Raw genomic sequence first — 22,750 nt, 5'->3', positions numbered from 1 at the left:
CACTTCCAGTTTTCTGGTGGTTTATTGGAGATAAGAGTTTCACGGACTTTCCTGCCCAGACTGGCTTTGAACCGAGATCCTCAGATCTCAGCCTCCTGAGTAGCTAGGATTACAGGCGTGAGCCACCAGGGCCCGGCCCTAGTTTTTTTTTTTTTGAGGAACCTACAGATTGCTTTCCAGAGTGGTTATACTAGTTTATATTCCCATCAGCAGTGCAGTAGGGTTCCTTTTTTTCCCCACATCCCTGCCAGCATTTGTTATTGTTAGAATTCAAGATCTTGGCCAATATAACTGGGGTAAAGATGGTATCTCAGGGTTGTTTTGATTTGCATTTCCTTTATGGCCAGGTATGATGAACATTTCCTCATTTGTTTCTTTGCTATTCTTACCTCTTTTTCTGAGAAGTCTCTTCTTTGCTCCCTTACCCATTTAGTAATTGGTGTATTAAGTTTGGGAGGGGTGGCTAGATCCTCAGATCTCAGCCTCCTGAATAGCTAGGATTACAGGCCTGAGCCACTGGTGCCCAGCCCTTTCATCTTTTTTTTTTTTTTTTTTTTTTGACAGTTGTGGGGCTTGAACTCTGGGCCTGGGTGCTGTCCCTCAGCTCTTCAGCTCAAGGTGAGCTCTCTACCACTTGAGCCACAGCGCCACTTGCTGTTCTCTGGTGGTTTATTGGAGATAAGAGTCTCAGGGACTTTCCTGCCTGGGCTGGCTTTGAACAGCGATCCTCAGATCTCAGCCTCCTGAGTAGCTAGGATTACAGGTGTGAGCCACCAGCGCCCGGCTGCCCTTTTCATCCTTCCTTCATGTGCCTGGAAAGCATTTTTTTACACCATACATTATAAGTAAAGTTACATTTAGAAAAGTATAGTGTTAAATAGGTGGTTAGAATTGGCAAGTTACAAAAGTAACTAAGATCTAGGAATTCCAAATAGTTTTTGAATGTTTGATCTAGGTGAATATCCTCCTCCTTGGTTAATTTAGGTAATGAATACCTAATCAATGTTTAGATTGTCTTGTAGGACTAAGGATTTTGTGGTTGAAACAGTCTCGATGTTATAGTCTAAGATTTGAAAACAACTATTGCTATATGGAAATTCTATCTTGAGGTATAGAAAAGCTATTTTTTTTTTTTTTTTGGTCTGGTCATGGGGCCTGAACTCTGGGCCTGGGCGCTGTCCCTCAGCTCTTCAGCTCAAGGCTAGCACTCTACCACTTGAGCCACAGCGCCACTTCCGGCTTTTTTCTTTTTGCTTATGTGGTGCTGAGGAATCGAACCCAGGGCCTCGAGCATGCAAGGCAAGTGCTCTACCACTGAGCCACCTTCCCAGCCCCAGAAAAGCTATATTTTGAGAGGTGGAATTATGTTTATTACAAAGTTGGCAACTGCAAGTGGACACATGTTCCTCAAAAACTTGTAGCCTCGAATACACTTAATACTGTTAGGAAACTGAGCCATGAGGGTAGTAAAGCAAGCAGGAAAATAGTCTCAACAAATCAGATCAACTGTATTGGAGAGTTGAAGAGGGTCGCCATGGTGACTTGAGGAGAGTCAGGAGACCTGAGGCCTGGTACACCATGGCAGCTGAGGTGCTGGGCCTAAATAGGGTAATGATTGGAGTCAGGGTCACAGGGAGCTTGAGAGTTCAAAGTCTCCTGAGTTCATGGCACATGAACACATGTACTACTGGACCTAATGTCCATGTCCTGGTCCCTGCCTCTAGGAATTTAGGCATGCCTATCATCTAGGGGTGTGATTTTACCTTCATCCACCAAGATGTCAAGATGATGCCAGTTAGACCCAGTATCCGTATTTCACTTTTATGATTATTTTGCTTTGAGAAATAGATGACTCTAGAAAACTGTGTCTTGAGGAAAGACCTACTTTCCTTGTTCTTCTTAGGATACTGAATTGACTGATATCTAGCAGCCCACCAGAGGGACCTGGTCTGGCTTTTCATTGTTTTCTTCTTTTTTTAAGTATGCTGAAAAATCCAAAAGGATCTAGAGAACCTATAGCTTAAAAGTCTACACATTTTATAACCGATAGATTTAAGCTGAACTGTAACCTCACCTTTTCTGAAAATGGTTATATTGATCAGGTTCCTGTTTTACAACAAGTCAATATTAACTAGTATTTCAACATCTTATTTGCTTATTTTTTTGCCAGTCCTGGGTGAGTGCTGTCTTTTATGTTTCTTTGCTCAAAACTCTATCACTTAACCCCACAGCTCTATTTCTAGATTTTTGGAAGTTAATTGGAGCCACTCCCATGCTGGAGTCCAAACTCGGTCCTTGTGAATATTAAGCAAGTGCTCTTAACCCATTGTTGTTATTGTTAATACACTCTTGCTTTAAAGCCCAGGATGGCTCTAATCTCTCCATTCTTCTTAGCATTACAAGTGCTGGGACTACAGGCTTGTATCACCCAGTATAACTTATTTTTTTTTTTTTTTGGTCCGGTCGTGAGGCCTGAACTCTGGGCCGGGGCGCTGTCCCTCAGCTCTTCAGCTCAAGGCTAGCACTCTACCACTTGAGCCACAGCTCCACTTCCAGCTTTTTTCTTATGTGGTGCTGAGGAATCGAACCCAGGGCCTCAGGCATGCAAGGCAAGCACTCTACCACTGAGCCACCTTCCCAGCCCCAGTATAACTTATTTTTTAAGAAAATCTCCTTCGAGTTTGACCACAGTGTCTTCTACCTGTTATCCTAGCTACTCAGGAGGTTGAGATCCTACCATAGCTGTTCAAAGCTAGCCAAGACAGGAAAGTCTGTGAGACTCTTATCTTCAATAAACTACTTGGAAAAACCTGGAAGTGGGGAAAAAGCTGGAAGTAGAACTATGGGTCAAGTAGTTAGATGCTAGCTTTTATTTTTTTTTCTCCAGTCATGGGGCTTGCACTCAGGGCCTGGGCTCTGTCCCTGAACTTCTTTTTCTCATGCACTCTTCCATTTGAGCCACAACACCACTTCCAACCTTTTCTGTTTATATGTTACAGAGGAATTGAATCCAGGGCTTCATGCATGCTAGGCAAACACTCTACCAATAAGCCACATTTCCAGCCTAGAGCGCTAGCTTTGAGCAAAAAAGCTTGGGTACAGTGCCCAGGCTGAATTCAAGCTCTAGGACTTGAGCCTATTTATGTTTGATACTTCTTCCTTTAAAGCTTTTGTAGTTTGTGTATTAGTTTTAAAATTATTACTATTATTTTGTGATATAGGGATTGTACTCAGCCTTATAGCTTGCTTGGCTTGTTTGACTTGGTTGTTTGCTCTACTTGAGCTATACCTCCAACCCTGTTTTTCACTAGTTATTTTGGAGATGGAATCTAGCAGACTTTTCTGCCTACGCTGGGTTTGAGTCAGGTTCCTCTGGATCTCAGTCATCTGAGTGCCTAGGATTACAGCAGTCTTTGCCTTGATTTGGTTATTGTATTGAATGCCTGTTCTTTTTTTTTTTTTTTAAATTAGAGTTGCATTATTGTTTAAGATTTAATTAAAAAAAATTTTTTTTTGGTCCGGTCGTGGCCTGAACTCTGGGCCTGAGCGCTGTCCCTTAGCTCTTCAGCTCAAGGCTAGCTCTCTACCACTTGAGCCACAGCACCACTTCCAGCTTTTTTCTTTTTGCTTATGTGGTGCTGAGGAATCGAACCCAGGGCTTCATGCATGAAAGGCAAGCACTCTACCACTGAGCCACCTTCCCAGATCCCTTAATTAAATATTTTTAAGCATGTTTTTCATTTGTATAGTAGAAGTAGGAATGATTCTACTTCATGGGTTTGCTATAATATTCAACTGATATGAATATTTGGCCCATAATAAATATTAACTATACTTGTATTAAATCATTTTTCCAGATGCTTAAAACATTTTTTACGTACTTTAAATCTTTTGCCTTGATATGTAAGTTTTTGTTTATATTCTTGTTTTTTCTTTTTGAACTTTCTTTGTTTCAGCTATATTGGTTTTATTCTTGTGTTTTTTTTTTTTCCAGCCTTTAACTATAACAAATATATGAAGTAAATGAAGAAGTAAAGTAGCCAGGTGAGGGTGGTTCATGCCTGTAATCCTAGATACTCTGGAGGCTGAGATTGTGAGGATTGGGTTTTAGAGCCAGGCAGGAAAATTCATGACACTCTTATCCTCAGTTAATTACCAAAAAAGCCAGAAGTGGAAATAAAAGGCTAAGGGATAATAGTCACTACCAGTTCACTACCAGTACCAGTACAAATACACAAAAATAAAAAGAAAAAAGAATAAAAGGACATTTTTTTTTTAAGGACATTTATTTTGCCACGTTTTGGAGACTTCAGTCTATGTTGGTTGGTCTATTGCTTTTCAGTATGAGATATGGTAGTTTGTCATGATTTGGAGTTGTGTGGAGGAATCTCACTCAGAAGTGAATAGAGAGGAGGGGCTTTCTCAGAAGTGTACCACATGACTTAACTTCTTCCTACTGGGCCCTTTGTCCTAAAAGTTCCACTACCTCACCTTAGTGGAGAGGAAAACCTTCAATACAGGTACCCTGGGGAAGGATCTAAGTTACTGAAATTCTCTTGGTCAATCTTATTCCCTTTCCCTCTAGTTTTTCTTTGTCTTCCCAGTTTTCTCACATCTGGGTCTATCTTGCTATATCAGATTTCAGTGTGTCATTTCCTCAAATAATTGTTCTCAACAACAGACTAGTTAGCTATTCAGTCTGTTACCATTCTACTTTTTAATGGTTTTGCAGCAAGATATACAGTCACCAGTCCCATTACTGTTAGGTAAAGTTATGATTATTCATATTGGTCTTCCGTTTATCCTCCAGAGGCTCTTCATTTTGTGTGTGTGTGTGTGTGTGTGTGTGTGTGTGTGTGTGTGTGTGTGTGTTTTGGTTGATCAAGGTGAGCGCTTTACCACTTGAGCTGCAGTGCCACTTCTGGTTTTCTGAGTGGTTTACTGGAGATAAGTCTCACACACTTTCCAGCCCTGGCTGGCTTTGAACCGTGAGCCTTAGATCTCAGCCTCCTGAATAGCTCGGATTACAGGTATGAGCCACCTGCACCGGGCTTGTGTGTGTATTTTAAAGTTAGTATACAGGGGAAATTGTGACATTTCCATGAATGTGTACATAGTATCTCAGTCCCATGCTCTCTATCACTTACCTTTAGGGCCTTTAATAACAACCACTGTCTGTTTCAGACACAGGTGTCTTATTCTGTGAAAAATGAGGCTACTGTGTAGAAACAGTTTTAACTTCCCACCTGTCAGCTTCAGGTCTATGTATATTTTCTTTTCTTTTCTTTTCTTTCTTTCTTTCTTTTTTTTTTTTTGGGGTAGTGGGGGAGGTCCGGTCATGGGGCCTAAACTCTGGGCCTGTGTGCTGTCTCTCAGCTCTTCAGCTCAAGGCTTGTGCTCTACCACTTGAGCCACAGCACCACTTCCGGCTTTTTTCTTTTTGCTTATGTAGTGCTGAGGAATTGAACTCAGGGCCTCATGCATGCAAGGCAAGCACTCTACCACTGAGCCACCTTCCCAGCCTGTCTACGTATATTTTCTTTCTAATTGGTTCCTTTTATCTGTCTGTGAGATCAAACTGATTACTGTTCAGGGTTAGTGATTTTTACCTCCTTATTTATGTGGCCTCATTTTCTGTATTTGCTCAAGAACTATGTTTTTACTGGGAGCTGGTAGCTCATGCTTGTGAACTTCTCAGGAGGATCTCTTTTTGAAGCCAGCCTAGGCAGAAAAGTTCCTAAGACTTTTGTCTGTAATAAAACACCAAACACTGGAAGTAGAAATGTGGCTCAAGTGATAGAGTGCTTGGGCTAGAGTGGAAAAGCCAAGTTTAGAGCTAACATCCTGAGTTTAAGTTCCAGTATTGGCATAACAGCAACATAAAACCCTGTACTAGAAATTATTTTACTTTTTTTGTTTGATATAGGACCAGCCCAGGCTAGCCTCAAATTCACTGTTCTGTTCAGCCTGGGATTACATACTTGTGACACCAAGACTGACTTAGAAATTATTCTAATTCTGCCCTCTCTCTAGATTCTTTTGTGTAGTAGTATATATTAGGTATTCAGAAAATATTAGTTGAATATAGGGGAGTGATGAAGAGTTTGGACTTTGGAGGCTTGGGTACTCATCCTAATAATTGTAACTTGGGTAATTGTTTAGCATTACTATACCTAATTCTTTATTCTTTTTTTGTGGGGGAGGGGGACTCAGGGCTTCTAGCTTGATTCCTCTTTCAGCTGATGCTCTACCAACATGAGCCATGCTACCGTTTGGCTCTTTAATATTGTTATGATATTATGATAAAGTTGATATACGGAGGGGTTACAAGTATATAAATCAAGTAATGAGTATATTTCTTTTTGTACAGTGTCACCCTTTCCTTTACTCTCCCAGTTTTTCTTTCCTGTCCCTACCCACAAAGTGTATAGTTCATTTTCAACATAGTGTCTAGTGAGTATCACTACTGCATTTGTTGACCCTAGTCTGGCTTTCCTTTTTTTGTTGTTGTTGTTGTTGTTGTTGTCGTCATCCGTCGGTTGTGGGGCTTGAACTCTGGGCCTGCGCCCTGTTCCTCAGCTCTTCAGCTTAAGGCAAGTGCTCTATTACTTGAGCCACAGTGCCACTTCTGGCTTTTTCTGCTTACGTGGTGCTGAGGAATCAAACCTAGGGCATGCATGCAAGGCAGGCACTCTACCACTGAGCCACCTTCCCAGCCCCTAGTCTGGCTTTTTGATGGATATGTTGGAGATGGAATCTCATGAGCTCTTGCTTGGGCTATTTTTGAACTTTGATCTTGTGGGTTACAGTCTCCTGAGTAACTAGGATTATAGATGTGATCACACGTGGCCAATAGAAAGCTACAAATTCTGAATCATTAACATAAGAAAAATTAATAATATTAAGGTTTATTTGGAGATTTAACTAAGAAATGGATTGTTTGAGCTTCCTGCAACAACCAACCACAATCTTGGTGGCTGAAATCAGTTTCATTGTAATCAAATCAAAATGTCAAGACTTACCACCCTTCCTCTGGAGTCAATGGGGAAGAATCTCTATTGCTTCTACATTCTGGTGATTGCTTCATTCCCTGGTTGTGTCACTGTAATCTTAATGCCTCTTCAGTCACATTGCTGTCTCCTTTTTGCCCTTAAATTTTCTTCTAGCTTTCTTATAAGGGTACCTTGTGGCTGACTAGGTTTAGGGTTCACTCACTGAATTTTCAATTTATTATTTTGCTGATTGTGGGGCTTGAACTCTGGGCCTGGGTGCTGTCCCTAATCTCTTTTTGCTTAAGGCTAGCACTCTACCACTTGAGCCACAGCACCACTTCTGGTTTTCTGTGGTTAATTGGAGATAAGAATCTCCTGGACTTTTCTGCCTGGGCTGGCTTAGAACAGCTATCCTCAGATCTTAGCCTCCTGAGTAGCTAGGATTACAGGTATGAGCCACTGGCACCCAACTAAAATTTTTCTTTATAGTTATACTGCAAATATTTTATGATATGCAAATATTTTTTCTCATATCATAGAATATTTGAAGGTTTCAGTGATTGAGATGTGTTAATCTTGGGGGCCATTTTTTAGCCTTCTATATGGATGGATGTAAAGCATTCAGCAAGCTGGGTGTAGTAGGCACACTTAAGACAATATCATTATTTGGGAGGCTGAACTAGAGTCAAGTCCCACCTGGAACACATAGTGAGATCCAAAAACATCATATAGCATTGTTTCTGGAGAAAGGATTTAACTTTTCTGGGTAGAGCCAAGAAAGATTTATATTTTGAGGAAGAGTTAGTTATTGAGGGAGTTACTAGGAGCCAGACAATACAAAATAAAGGAGGTTAAGAGAAAATTGGTCAAAATTGGGAAATGATGTTTTATTTAATTCAGTGACTATATGGGATACATGTATGTTATTAAAGGGATTATTTTGTTAATTTTGATTACTTTTTTGTTGAAAATTTGTTGAATTTTTCTGTTTCCAATGTTAAAATTTTAGAATTAGTAGTGTACCCCTTAAAAGAATATGGTGGTGGGATTATATTTTGCACATAATTACTGAAAATTGAGTATTTGTTTTCCTTGTTATCCTGTAGCAGTTAACCTGTAAGCCATGTAAAATGATTACTTGATTTGAAAATCACAAGGATGTCATACCACTCTTACTTATAAGGAAAATGAAAGTTTAGATTAACAAATAAAATCACATATTGATATTTTTACTCTTTCCATTTCTCTTATCAGGTTCTTTGGCATGGACACAAGTCCAGTAGGATCAATAGAATTGACTGATCAGTCTCCTGTTTTATTAGGAAGTACAACCATGGCAACTAGTCTCACTAATGTAGGAAATTCATTTAGTGGACCATCTAATCCTTTAGTGTCCAGATCTACTAAGTTTCAGAACTCATCAGTGGAAGATGATGATGATGTTGTTTTCATTGAACCTATACAACCTCCCCCACCTTCTACTCCAGTGGTTGCTGATCAAAGAACCATAACATTTACACCATCAAAAAATGAAGAACTACATGGAAATGATCCTAAAATTGTTCCTTCTTCAAAAGAGTTGATTTCTCAGAAGGGAAGTGTAAGTGAAACAATTGTCATTGATGATGAAGAGGACATGGAAACAAATCAAGGTCAAGAGAAAAATTCCTCCAATTTTATTGAAAGGAGACCTTCTGATAGTAAAAACAGAAACCATGATGTGGATTTTTCTACTTCCAGTTTTTCAAGAAGTAAGATAAATACAGGAATGGGTAATAGTGGCATCACTACAGAACCAGATTCTGAAATTCAGATTGCTAATGTTACAACCTTAGAAACAGGTGTAAACTCTGTGAATGATGGCCAATTAGAAAATACTGATGGGAGAGATATGAACTTAATGATTACACATGTAACATCACTGCAGAATACCAACTTGGGAGATGTTTCTAACGGACTGCAGTCAAATAATTTTGGTGTTAATATACAAACATATACCCCATCTTTAACTTCCCAGACCAAGACTGGAGTAGGACCTTTTAATCCTGGTAGAATGAATGTGACAGGAGATGTATTTCAGAATGGAGAATCTGCATCTCATCATAATCCTGGTAAGCAGTAATGATATTCTCTCAATTTAAAATTACAGCTGATTCTTGTTTGCATTATATTATAGTAATTGATGCTATTACTGTTTACTTTCTTTTTTTGTTGGTTGTGGGGCTTGAACTCTGGGCCTGGGTACTATCCCTGAGCTCTTCAGCTCAAGGCAAGTGCTCTACCTCTTGAACCACAGTGCTATTTCCAGTTTTCTGGTGGTTAATTGGAGATAAGAATCTCATAGACTTTCCTACCTAGGCTGGCTTTGAACCATGATTCTGAGATCTCAGCCTCCTGAGTAGCTAGGATTATAGACATGAGGCACCTGGTGCCTGGCTGTTTTGTTTTTTCATATAAAGTATGTTAATTTCATTGACTTTCAAGTTTGAGATTTTTAACTAACAGGAATTAGTCAACAGCATATTTTTCCATAGATGAGTAAATCACAAAATAATTCATGATCTTAAAAATATTCTATATGTATGGCATTTGATTTGTCATCTGTTTTTTGCTAATATATTTTTGCTATTGTACTTTGTGAATTAGAAGATATAAAGATTAATACCACCTTTAACAGTTGTATATTAAATAGCATTTGGATTTATTTCTGCTTTCTGCTTTCTGTATGTGTTTATTATGTTACTATTTCTTTTTTGTTGTTGTTGGTCATTGGGCCTGAACTCTGGGCCTGGCGCTGTCCCTGAGCTCTTCAGCTCAAGGCTAGTGCTCTACCACTTGAGCCACAGGGCCACTTCCGGCTTTTCTGCTTATGTGGTGCTGAGGAATAGAACCCAGGGCCTCATGTATACAAAGCAAGCACTCTACCACTGAGCCACTTTCCCAGCCCTTACTATTTCTTTTTGAAAGTTTTAGCAAGGATTGTAGTAAAGTGGGGAGAAATAGAAAACAAGAAACATTTCTGTTCTTCATGTAGGAATCTTTTTTCATCTTTTTTTTTTTAATTGGTTGTGGAGCTGAGGCAGGGCCTAGGTGCTGTCCCTGAGCTCTTTTGCTCAAAGCTAGTCCTCTACTACATTGAACTACAGCGTTCTGGTTTTCTGGTGGTTAATTGGAGATAAGAGTGTCATGAACTTTCCTGCCTGGCCTACCTTTGAACCAAAATCCTCAGATATGAGTAGTTAGGATTATAGGAGTGAGCCACTGGCATCTAGCAGGAATCATTTTTTTTAAAAAGAGTTGGTTAAAGTCCCCCCCCCCCCCCCACTCCCACACCCCTCAATCTTAAGCTCTCAATTTCCCAGCTCTTTTGACGAAAGAGAAACACATAGCCTTTTTCATTTTTAAACCATTTAAAGGAATTATTGACATGCCAAAAACGGTCATATTTTCTATATACAACTTGATAACCTTAAGGTCCTTCTGTTTAGTTTTTGACTGCCAGTTTAGTTTTAGTTTTTAATTCGTATTAAAACAGTTCAAGGCTAACCTGTGCTATGTAGACTTTCAAAAATAGTCTTACCCTTATGTCTTCGGATGCTTTTTTTCCCTTTTGTCAGTTGTGGGGCTTGAACCTTAGGCCTGGGTGCTGTCCCTGAGCTCTTCAGATCAAGGCAAGCGCTTGAGCCACAGCCACACTTGCAGTTTTCTGGTGGTTACTTGGAGATAAGAGCCTCATGGAGTTTCCTGCCTGGGCTGCCTTTGAACCTCCATCCTCAGATCTCAGCCTCCTGAGTAGCTAGGATTACAGGGTGTGATCCACCAGCACCTGGTTAGATCTCAGACTTGAAGCTAGGACGTTATCTATAAACCACTGGTGCCTGGCTTTTATTTTTTAATTTTGATTTTTTAATTGATTTATTTTTTGCAGCACTAAGGTTTGAACTGTCTCAAACTTGCAAGGGAAGTGATCCCTACACTAGTTACCCTTTTCCTTAACCCTTACCTTCTGCTGACTTATTTTTGCCAGTACTAGGATTTGAACTCAGTATCTATCACTTTAGCAATGCTCCCAGTCTTTCTGAAGTATAAATAGGCTCCTTTAAGTACTTATTCAGAGGGTAAGTCTATAAAACTGAAAAAGTTTAGGGAGCCAATATTTTATGCTCAAGCATAAGTTTTGATAGGAGACTCTTGTTTCCTTTACAAGATAGCATTCCTGGTTCGTGTAGTAATTTGCTTTCTTGTTTTTTTGAGTCACAGTGCCACTTCCAGCTTTTTCTGTTTATGTGGTGCTGAGGAATCGAACCCAGGGCCTCATGCATAAAATGCAAGCACTCTACCATTGAGCCACCTTCCCAGCCCATTGATTAGTATATTTACCCATTTATTAAAACTGATCAGTTATCCTGATGATGAAAGCAAGAAAACAAAATTGGAGGGTATATAGTTTTCCTGCCTGCCTCTCTGATTGCCTGCCTTATTATGTATCCTAGGCTGGCCTCGAACTCACTATGTAGCTCAGGTTGATCTGATATTTTTCCTCAGGCTCCTTAGACTTCAGGTTGATCTGATATTTTTCCTCAGGCTCCTTAGACCTGAGATGACAGGTATGCATCAATTCACTTACCTTAGATTTTTTTAATTAAAAATTTTTTATAGAGTGAAGTCAAACCTGAATAGCAATGTATATTGCTTTGAAACCATTAGGTTGATAGATAAAATGGATCAGAACCAATAAACTATGCTCTTCAAGGATTTTGTAATAGGGGTTGGGAATGTGGCTCAGTGATAGGGTGCTTGCCTAGCATGCCTGAAGCCCCGGGTTCAATTCCTCAGTACCACATAAAAAGAAAAAGTCAGAAGTGGGGCTGTGGCTCAAGTGGTAGAATGCTAGCTTTGAGCAAAAGGAAGCTCAGGGACAGTGCCCAGGCCCAGAGTTCAAGCCCTCGACTGACAAAAAAAAAAGTAACTCGGAACTCTATTATTACCCAAGCCTCTTGTTTTGGTATGCTATGCTGTGATGTTGGATTGATCAACAATATGTTGGCTTTAGTATTTAAAAAAAAAATGTCTCAGATTATATGTAAAGGCCATGGAACTGAGCATATAGATGGAAAGCTGTGTGTGTGTGTGTGTGTGTGTGTGTGTGTGTGTGTGTGTGTGTGTGTGTGTGTGTGTGCATGTGCATGTGCGCACGTGCACCCATGCCAGTACAGGGGATTGAACTCAGGGCCTGGGAACTGTCCCTGAGCTTCTTTTGCTCAAGGCTAGCACTCTACTACTAGAGCCACAGTGCCTGTGTGTGTGTGTGTGTGTGTGTGTGTGTGTGTGTGTGTGTGTGTGTGTGTGTGTGTGTGTGTGTGTGCATGTGCGCACGTGCACGCATGCCAGTACAGGGGATTGAACTCAGGGCCTGGGAACTGTCCCTGAGCTTCTTTTGCTCAAGGCTAGCACTCTACCACTAGAGCCACAGTGCCACTTTGGCTTTTTCTGTTTATGTGAGGAATCAAACCCAGGGCTTCATGCTTGCTAGGCAAGCACTCACTAAGCCTCATTTCCAGCCTTGGAAAGCTTTTCTTAAAGTTGTTTGGGCCTGTCACTGGTGGCTTTACACCTGTAATCCTAGCTACTCAGGAGGCTGAGATTTGAGGATTGTGGTTCAAAGTCAGCCTTGGCAGGAAAGTCTGTAACATTCTTATCACCTAAAGCTGCCTAAAAACCAGAAGTGGAACTGTGGCTCAAAGTGGTACAGCATTAGCCTTGAGCAAAAGATCTAAGGGATAGCGCCCAGGCCCAGAGTTCAAGCCCTATGACCGACGCCCCCCCCCCCAAAAAAAAAAGTTGTTTGAGAATAACTATTTTGTTTCAGACTCATTATATTTGTCTAAGATTGTATTTAGTGCCGGGCGCTGGTGGCTCACGCCTGTAATCCTAGCTACTCAGGAGGCTGAGATCTGAGGATTGTGGTTCAAAGCCAGCCCGGGCAGGAGCGACTGTGAGACTCCTATCTCCAATAAACTACCAGAAAACCGGAAGTGGCGCTGTAGCTCAAGTGGTAGAGTGCTCGCCTTGAGCTGAAGAGCTGAGGGACAGCGCCCAGGCCCAGAGTTCAAGCCCCACGACCGATCAAAAAAAAAAAAAAGATTCTATTTAATGAAGATTTTATTGTACTTTGATATGTGTTCCTTGCTTAATGAAGTATTCTGTAAATACATGCATACTTCCTAACTAGAAACTAGTAAATATTTTTAATGTTTCCTATATACTACTCATTATGCTTTATTATATACATTATATTGTTTAATGTTTACTATTCCTATGCATTTGGTATGATTTCCAGTTTGTTTGTTTGTTTATTGTTGGTTTTGGGGCTTGAGCTCTGGTCTGGGTGATGTCCCTGAGCTCTTCAGCTCAAGGGGAGCATTCTACCACTTGAGCCACAGTGTTACTTCTAGTTTTCTGGTGGTTAGTTGGAGATAAGAGTCTCACAGACTTTTCTGCCATGGCTCCCTTTGAATGGTGATCCTTAAATCTTGGCCTTCTGAATAGCTAGGGTTATAGGTCTGAGCCAAAGAAGCTTGGATGATTTCCAGTTTATAGACAGGAGTTAAGCATTTAGTTTAATTAGCATCATACTCTTACAAATGGTAGCTGTAGATTATGAATCTTTTCTTTTTGGGTGTGTACTGGTTTTGGGGCTTGAACTCAGGGCCTGCCCTTGTCTCTGAGCCTTTTTAATTCAAATCTAGCACTCTGACTTGAGCCACAGTTCCATTTCTGGCTTTTTTGGTAGTTAATGGATGATAAGTCTTATGGCTTCCTGTCTAGGTTAACTGAAAACCTAGATCCTTAGATCTCAGCCTCCTGAGAAACGTGGATTACAGGTATGAGCCACTGGTGCCCAGTTCATTCATTCATTCCTTTTTGTCTGTCATGGTGCTTGAATGCTGTCAATGAGCTCTTTATGTGGAAGGCTAGTGCTCTATCACTTTGAACCACAGGGCCACTTCCTGTCTTCTGGTGGTTAAGTGGAGATAAAAGTGTCACAGACTTTCTTTTAACTGGCTTTGAACTGTGATTCTCAGGTCTCAGCCTCCTGAATATGAGCCTCCGGCACCTTGCTTATGTTTTTCTTCTTTTTTTTTTTAACTAACACAAATAGTATTTTTATGATGTTTAAAATATATTTGGAATTATTTATGGATTGTGAAATGGCTAAATTGAGCTAATTGATATTACATCACTTAGTTTTGTTTTGAGTCATTTAAAAATCTAAGTTCTTTCTTGGGTGCTAATGGCTTAGACCTATAATCTTACTGGCTGCTAAGATCTGAATATCTCTGTTCAAAACCAAGCTGGGCAGAGAAATCTAAGAGACTCTTTTCTTCAATAATCATCAAAAAGCTACAACAGGAGAGTGGAGGCATGGCTCAAATGATAGAGCACAAACTGTGAATGAACAGGCTAAGCCAGAACATAAGACCTAGAGTTCAAGCCCTAGTACTAACGTACAAACTGTTCTTGAGACAATAAGATTATAATACATGGTTAATGAGAGCCAGAAGTTTCAACCCAAAACTCAAATACTTCTTTGCTAATTGTTGCTCTACTAATATTTTAAACTTTTACAAAAGGGGAAGTGAAAAATTAATCTCTAGTATAAATATTGGTGTGTTTAAACTCCTATTTCACTACTTTTCCTTGCGCATTTTGTTTTTAAGATTCTTGGATCTCCCAGTCAGCATCATTTCCCCGAAATCAAAAACAACCAGGAGTGGATTCTTTATCACCAGTGGCCTCACTTCCTAAACAAATTTTCCAGCCTTCAGCCCAACAACAACCAACTAAACCAGTTAAAGTCACTTGTGCAAACTGCAAAAAACCTTTACAGAAAGGACAGACAGCTTATCAACGAAAAGGATCAGCTCACCTCTTTTGTTCAACTGCCTGCCTTTCTTCCTTCTCCCATAAGCCTGCTCCAAAGAAACTCTGTGTTATGTGTAAAAAGTAAGGTTTACCTTTCAGCATAATTCCATGTGGTTGAATTTTGGTGTAAAATTTGTAAGAAAATTTTGAATAAGAATCTTGGAGGTAATGACCATGTTTTAAGGATTGGTAAGCTACTTTAATTCTTGAATCAAAACCCAAGTTTGTAATGGCTTTGAAAGTTTACCAGCTTCAGGTGGCTTATTCATAAGGCTGCCTATTTGGTAGGGTTTGGGATTAGTTTATATATAATCCTTTGTGATTAGTGAGAGAGAGAGAGAGAGAGAGAGAGAGAGAGTGAGCGAGTGAGCAAGTGAGCACGAGCGTGTGTGTGTGTGTGTGTGTGTGTGTGTGTGTGTGTGTGTGTGCGCGTGCGTGCGTGCATGCATGTAGGTGAGTGTCCATGCTGGTCCTGAGGCTTGAACTCAGGGTATGGGTGCTGTGCTATCCCTGACCACTCGAGCCATAGCTCTACTTCCAGCCTTTTGGTTGTTAATATGAGTTAAGAGTCTCACAGACTTTCTTGCCTGGGCTGGTTTTTCATGATATTCAATATCTCAGCTTCCTGAGTAGCTAGGATTATAAGTGTGAGCCATTTAGTTGTAATTAGTTTTTACTATAATTGCCGTTCGAATCCTTGAATTTGTTGAAATACATGATTTTTTTTACATTATTACTTTTGTTTTTATGATATTGGGGTCAAACCTAGGGGGTTCACACTGAGTGGACAGGAGCTTTACTGCTAATTATTATTATTACTTCTATTGACATTGCACATATTTTTCTTATTTTAATAGTTGTAAAAGGAGGCTTAATGTGACCATTTATTTGTACAGTACATCTTTATCAGAGACACATTCTGTTATTCTCTCATATTATTCTAAGAATTTAGCTTAATGTTAAGTAGTTTATATATGATTCTGTAATTAAAAATTGGTTAGATTTTACACAGTCTTCAGAGTGATATTATTTTAAGTCAGCGAATCCTTGGTTCCTCATCTAATTGTTTTCACTAGAAATACTTAATAGTTTTATGATTCAGGCACCAACTTTCTCTCTCTCTCTCTTTTGTTGGTTGTGGGGTTTGAACTCTGGGCCGGGGAGCTGTCCCTCAGCTCTTCAACTCAAGGCTAGTGCTCTACTACTTGAGCCACAGAAAGAACCACTTCTGGTTTTCTGGTGGTTTATTGGAGATAAGAGTCAGGGATTTTCCTGCCTGGGCTGGCTTTGAACCAGATTCTCAGATCTCAGCCTCCTGAGTAGCTAGGATTATGGCGCCCAGCTCTCTGGTTTTCTTTCTCTTTATTTCATTCTGGTCCAGGGCCTTGAACCCAGGGTCTGGGCATAATCGCTAAGTTTTTATGCTCAAGGCTAGTGCTATACCAATTGAACCATAGTTCCTCTGCTGGGGTTTTTCTGGTAATTGGAGATAAGAGTTTTATGGACTTTCCTAGGCTGGCTTTGGATCTTTGTTGTTGTTGTTGTTGTTCATTCATGGGGCTTGAACTCAGGGCCTGTCCCTCTGCAATTCAGCTCAAGGCTAGCTAGCGCTCTACCACTTAAGCCATGGTACCACTGCTGGTTTTTTTTTTTTTTGCTTATGTGGTGCTGAGGAATCGAACCCAGGGCCTCATGCATTGCAAGGCAAGCACTCTACCACTGAGCCACCTTCCCAGCCCCCCACTGCTGGTTTTTTGATGGTGTATTGGAGATAAGAGTCTCATGGACTTTACTGCCTGGGCTGGCTTTGAACCATGATCCTCATATCTTAGCCTCCTGGGTAGCTGTCAGTGCCTGACTGGCTTTGAATCTTAATCCTCAGATCTCAGCCTTCTGAGTAGGTAGGATTACAAATGTGAGCCACTGGTAGCCAGCCAGGTACCAACCAGTGTTTTGCTAGCCTTTGAAAGATATGAGCTGGTCTTCCTACTCAGTTTTAGACATGCCTTTACTGATTAAAAATAATTAGACTGTAATGAAATACCTGAAAGGTAAAACCATGTAGACTTAAAAAAATGTACTTTGGGGCTGGGAAGGTAGCTCAGTGGTAGAGCGCTTGCCTTGCATGCATGAGACCCTGAGTGTGATTCCTCAGCACCACATAAGCAAAAAGAAAAAAGCTGGAAGTGGTACTGTGGCTCAAGTGATAGAGCACTAGCCTTGAACTGAAGAGCTGAGGGACAGCGCCCAGGCCCAGAGTTCAGGCCCCACGACGGGACCCCCCTTCCCCCCCAAAATGTACTTTATTGTTATTATAGAGGTGATAGACAGAGGGGTTATAATTACGTGAGTCAGGTATTGAGTACATTTCCTTTTGTACAGTGTCATCTGTTTCCTCATTCTCTCCTATTCCTTCCCTCCATCTCCATGAGTTGTATAGTTCATATTTATTTATTTATTAACTGTACTGATCTTGGGGCCTGAACTCAGGGCCTGGGTGCTTTCCCTGAGTTTTTGGAATCAAGGCTAGTACTCCTACTTGAGCACAGCTCCATTTCTGGCTTTTTGTTGCTTAATTGGAGAGTATCACAGCTATTTGGATTTTCTATACTATCTCTGGAAGCAATCCAAGAAGCTATTTTTATATTTTGGCATTTAGGAAAGAGCATATGGTTGATATGTGTATATTTAATAAATTTAAATAGGAAAACAATTGTTTTGAGGTTTTTAGGTTGCTTGACAAATAGACTTAATTACAACAATAATCTTGGAATTCAGAATTTGAACTTCAAATGTCATCAATAATATCAACATAATGTTTCTATTTGGAGTTGGAGAGCTTTGTCAAATGGTTGGTAAAATGTTTGGGAGTTGGAGTAATTCCTTTAAGGGAAAAAAAGATTTGAATTTCCACCTCTTAATATATGTTATGTTTTTATGGAGTGCTTCCTTCTTGCCCCGGAGAGAGAAATTAAACAGGAGCTATACAAATTTAAACCTTAATGAATTAGTTCTTGACATTGATTCCTTTTAATTAATAACAATCTTTAGTCTTTCCATTTGCTGAATTTAAGGTTTTAATAGTATACTCCTTTATTTATTTTTATCTTTTATTTATATTTTTATTTTTTATTTGTTGCTTGTTTTGAGGCTTGAACTCAGGGCCTGCGCTATTGAGTTCTTGAGCTCTTGAGCTCTTGAGCCAGTGCTCTACCACTGTGTGAGCCAAAGCTCTATTTTCAGCATTGTAGTGGTTAAGAGTCTAATGGACTTATCCTGCCCCAGCGACTTCAAATCACAATACTCAGATCTCAGCCTCCTGAGTAGCTAGTATTATAAATGTGAGCTACCACTGCCCAGCTAAGTAGCTTTACTTTTCTAAGTCTTTTACTGCCAAGAAACTATATTTTATAGTAAAGGTTTAAAAATTGTTTAATTTCCACAATTCAGTTTGTGGAAATGAAGAATGTCAGTTGTTAATCTTATATTTGTTTTATTTTTTAAGGGAATTTTATTTCAAGTTGTACCTCGTATTTTTCAGAGATATAACTACAATGAAAGGAACTATTGTTGCTCAAGTGGATTCAAGTGAGTCCTTCCAGGAATTCTGTAGTACATCTTGTTTGTCTCTTTATGAAGACAAGCAGAATCCCACTAAAGCAGCTCTAAATAAATCAAGATGTACAATCTGTGGTAAACTAACAGAGGTTTGTATTCTTATGATTTATCATTTAGATCTGACTAGGATTTACATTTTAATAGCTATTATGTACTCCTTATCAAAATACATTTACTTAAAAGTAAGGATATATAAACATTCTTAAAAATATCTCATGTAACCCATTTTTCCATAAAGAGTTGACTTGGGAAAATTATGTTAGTGATTTTTTTCTTGATGTTCAAAACAGACAAATCATATCGTAATGATTTTTTTAATTTCTAGTAATAGGTTTATTTTTAAATAGTTTGCATAAGACTGATAAGTACTGTTACTGGGAATTAGGAATAGAGGGAATTTATTTATTTATGTATTTATTTCTTTTTGGTGCTGGTCTGGCACTATCCCTGCTTTTTTTTTGCTCAAGGGCAGAGCACTACCACTTAAGCCACAGCTCAACTTCCAGCTTTTATGGAGACTACTGCACCACAGTCCTCCAGATCTCAGTCTGGAGTTACCATGGAGGGAAATTTTAAAATTCTTATTATTGATTATGATATTGAGTAAAAGGAAACCTGTGTATACATACCTCATTTGAATTGTTTGTGACATTGTTTCTTCCTCACTCCTCTCCCCCCCATTTTTTTTTGTCGGTCGTGGGGCTTGAACTCTGGGCCTGGGCACTGTCCCTCAGCTCTTCAACTCAAGGCGAGCTCTCTATCACTTGAGCTACAGCACCACTTCCGGTTTTCTGGTAGTTTATTGGAGATAGGAGTCTCATGGTCTTTCCTGCCCTGGCTGGCTTTGAACCGAAATCCTCAGATCTCAGCCTCCTGAGTAGCTAGAATTATAGGTGTGAGCCACCAGTGCCCAGTTCCTCCCCCTTCCCATTTTTTTTGGGCGGGGGGGGGGGGCATCTGGTAGTGGGCCTGAACTCTGGGCCTGGGCTCTGTCCCTCAACTCTTCAGCTCTAGGCTAGCGGTCTACCATCTGAGCCACTTCTGGCTTTTTTCTTTTTGCTTATGTGATGCTGAGGAATCAAACCCAGGGCCTCAAGCATGTAAGGTAAGCGCTCTACCACTGAATCACCTTCCCAGCCCTCCTCCCCCTTTTTTACTAAATGTTTTTTTTATTTGTTGTAATTCCTTTTATGATTTGTATGAAGATTTCCAGGAGGCTTATTTATTTATCAATATATCTAAATTTGGCTTTGTTCTTTTTTTAAACATTTTTAATTTTTTTGTTCCAGTACTGAGCTTTTTTTCCTCCACAGGGTTGACACTCTACCATGTGAACTATACCTCCACTTCTGGCTTTTTGGTTGTTAGTGAAGATAAGAGTCTCTGGTCTCTCAGCCAGGTACTGGTGGCTCACACCTATAATCCTAGTTACTCAGGAGGCTGAGATCTGAGGATCACAGTCCAAAGCCAGCTTGGGCAGGAAAAGTCCATAAAACTCTTATCTCTAGTAAACCACTAAGAAAACCAGAAGTCGCACTGTGGCTCAAGTAGTAGAGTGCAAGCCTTGAGCTAAAGAGCTCAGGGATAGTGCCCAGGCCTAGAGTTCAAGCCCCACGACCATCAAAAAAAAAAAGTCTCAAGGGCTTTTCTGCTTGACCTGGCATTGAACTTCAATCCTAGATCTCAGCCTCCTGAGAGTAGCTAGGATTACAAGTGTGAGCCAGTTGTACCAGGCTATTTCCTATCATTTTAATAAATCTCTAAAGAAGTTTATAATGATATTGCTGTGTATTTTTCTCTTTTGTTCCTTAAAAGTCATATATGTGTTTTTATGTATATGAAAACATTCAAAGAATTATGAAATTATTTTAGTATTTATTTTTCCCAAACAAGTTTTATTGGACTTATTTTAATTTTTTTGGTCATTCTTGTTATTTACTTAAAAGTAGATCTTTTTAAAAAATATTTATTTTTTTCTTTTAGATTCGCCATGAAGTTAGTTTTAAAAATATGACTCATAAGCTGTGTAGTGACCACTGCTTTAATAGATATAGAATGGCCAATGGTCTTATAATGAATTGCTGTGAACAGTGTGGAGAATATTTACCTAGTAAAGGTGCCGGAAATAACGTTCTGGTGATTGACGGTCAACAGAAAAGATTTTGTTGTCAAAGTTGTGTCAGTGAGTACAAACAGGTAATTCATGTACTATTAAAATTGGACATTGTTTTGGCTATACTGTGATAGTTTTATTATTAATAGCATTTATTAACCAGATTTATTTTAAGATTCTCATTTAGTTGCATTATTGTCTTCATGTCATAAGTATTACCTATCTGAAATGAATAAATACATAGGTCATTGGAAATAAACTTATGATCTTACACATGATGGTAAATGGGATTAGCATGATTCCCATTCAATTTTCATTTTTATGAGTTTTAGAAGTTCTACAATTATTCTTCAAAATATTAAAACTTAGCTTGTTTATATTTAAATTTTCAGGCTAATTTCAATCTTTTTTAAATTTTTATTGTGAAAATACTATACAGAGGGGTTACAATTACATGGGCAAAATAATGAGTACATTTCTTATCAAGCATTGTAGCCTCCTCCTTTGTTTCCCCTTCCCATCCCTTCTCATCCTCCCTCCCCTCCCCCGCCCCCACCCAATCCTCCTCCCCAATTTCAATCTTTTTTGTTATGTCAGTCCTCTAGCTTAAACTCAGGCCCTAGACACTATCCCTGATTTTTTTGCTCAAGGGTAGTACTGTACCACTTTAGCCACATCTCTACTTCAGACGTTGTGGTGGTTAAGTGGAGATAAGAGTCTCACAGATTTTCTTTGAACCATGATTCTCAAATCTCAGCCTTCTGAGTAGATAGGATTATGGACATAAGCATGAACCACTGGCACTTGGCTGAAGACTGGAGTTTTAAGACAGGAATTACATTTAGGGGGACATGAGGAATATATAGTTTAATACTTAATATTGTATAAAAATGGAGATAATAAAAATACATCACTTGTTACTTTTCTTCTTTCTTTTTTCTTTTTGTTGGTCGTGGGGCTTGAACTCTGGGCCTGAGCGCTCTCCCTCAGCTCTTCAGCTCAAGGTGGGTGCTATACCACTTGAGCCACAGCACCACTTCTGGCTTTCTGGTGGTTAATTGGAGATAAGAGTCTCATGGACTTGGCTGCCCAGGCTGGCTTTGAACTGTGAACCTCAGATCTAGCCTCCTGAGTAGCTAGGATTACAAGCGTGAGCCACTAATGCCCAGCTACTTTTTTTTTGGTCAGTTGTGGGACTTGAACTCTGGGCCTGGGCTCCATCCATCCCTGAGCTCTTGAGCTCAAGGTTAGTGCACTTGAGCCACAGCACCACTTTGGCTTTTTCTGCTTATGTGCTGAGGAATCGAACCTAGGGCGTCATGCATGCAAGGTAAACACTCTACTACTGAGTCACTTTCCCAGCCTTCCAGCTACTTTTCTTTTTGTTGTTGTTTTAGACTAGGGTATCTAGATAGCCCAGGATGGCATCCAACTTGTGATCCCTAAAACTTCAATTTCCTAATGCTGAGATTATTGACCTGTACTATACTTCCTGACATTACATTTTAATATTGTATGTATTGTTGGGATATTCATGATGATCACATTTCTGTAGTGGGAATTACATATGTAAAAATGCATGTTTCTGTGTATGTCTTTTTAATTTCATGATGGGCTTAGTATTGGTAATCTGAATTAGCCATAGTGGGAATGTTTTCACAGCAAATCATGGTCTTAACCTGTGGCTCCCAAGATTTGGTGGTAACAGTATATGACAGTCTTGAGCTGTACAGCAATCTACTTGATCAGTTTACTATTGTTGATTGGTTATGTCCAGTTGCACATTACAAAATTGTAGATGATGATTAACCTCTTAACTATTTTATGCTATATTGGAAAGAGATACTTTTAGAGTAGGTTTTGAGGAGAAGGATTAGCTATGCTAGCGAAGTCTGTTCGATATTGTTTTTAACTTTTCTGGAGTTGTACTCATTTACATTGTTTTCAATAATGTAGGGAGGTGCCTGTTCTTTTATAGTCTCACCAACAGAACATTAATTGGTAAAAATTGCATCTTCAGTGTTACTTTAATTTGTATTCGACACACAAGCAGAAAACTTGTCTTCCTGTGCTGGTTTCAAATTGTGATCATCAGATCTTA

General features: G+C 39.6%; 1 protein-coding gene across 1 annotated transcript in view; it reads left to right on the top strand.

Moving 5' to 3' along the window:
* Zmym2 (zinc finger MYM-type containing 2) overlaps window positions 1-22,750 on the top strand; it is a 107,902-nt gene that overhangs the window by 20,168 nt on the left and 64,984 nt on the right. The window contains 6 exon segments of the mRNA XM_042685322.1: window positions 8,247-9,103; window positions 14,714-14,999; window positions 18,460-18,486; window positions 18,488-18,528; window positions 18,531-18,625; window positions 20,520-20,732. Coding sequence (XP_042541256.1) covers window positions 8,257-9,103; window positions 14,714-14,999; window positions 18,460-18,486; window positions 18,488-18,528; window positions 18,531-18,625; window positions 20,520-20,732 — 1,509 coding nt within the window. The 5' untranslated portion in view covers window positions 8,247-8,256.

Source organism: Dipodomys spectabilis, unplaced genomic scaffold (genome assembly GCF_019054845.1).
Source record: "Dipodomys spectabilis isolate Male_0828 unplaced genomic scaffold, ASM1905484v1 ptg000095l, whole genome shotgun sequence".
Taxonomy (NCBI): Eukaryota; Metazoa; Chordata; class Mammalia; order Rodentia; family Heteromyidae; genus Dipodomys; species Dipodomys spectabilis.
The sequence above is the reverse complement of the archived record's forward strand: the minus strand, read 5'-3'. Positions and strand labels throughout refer to the sequence as shown.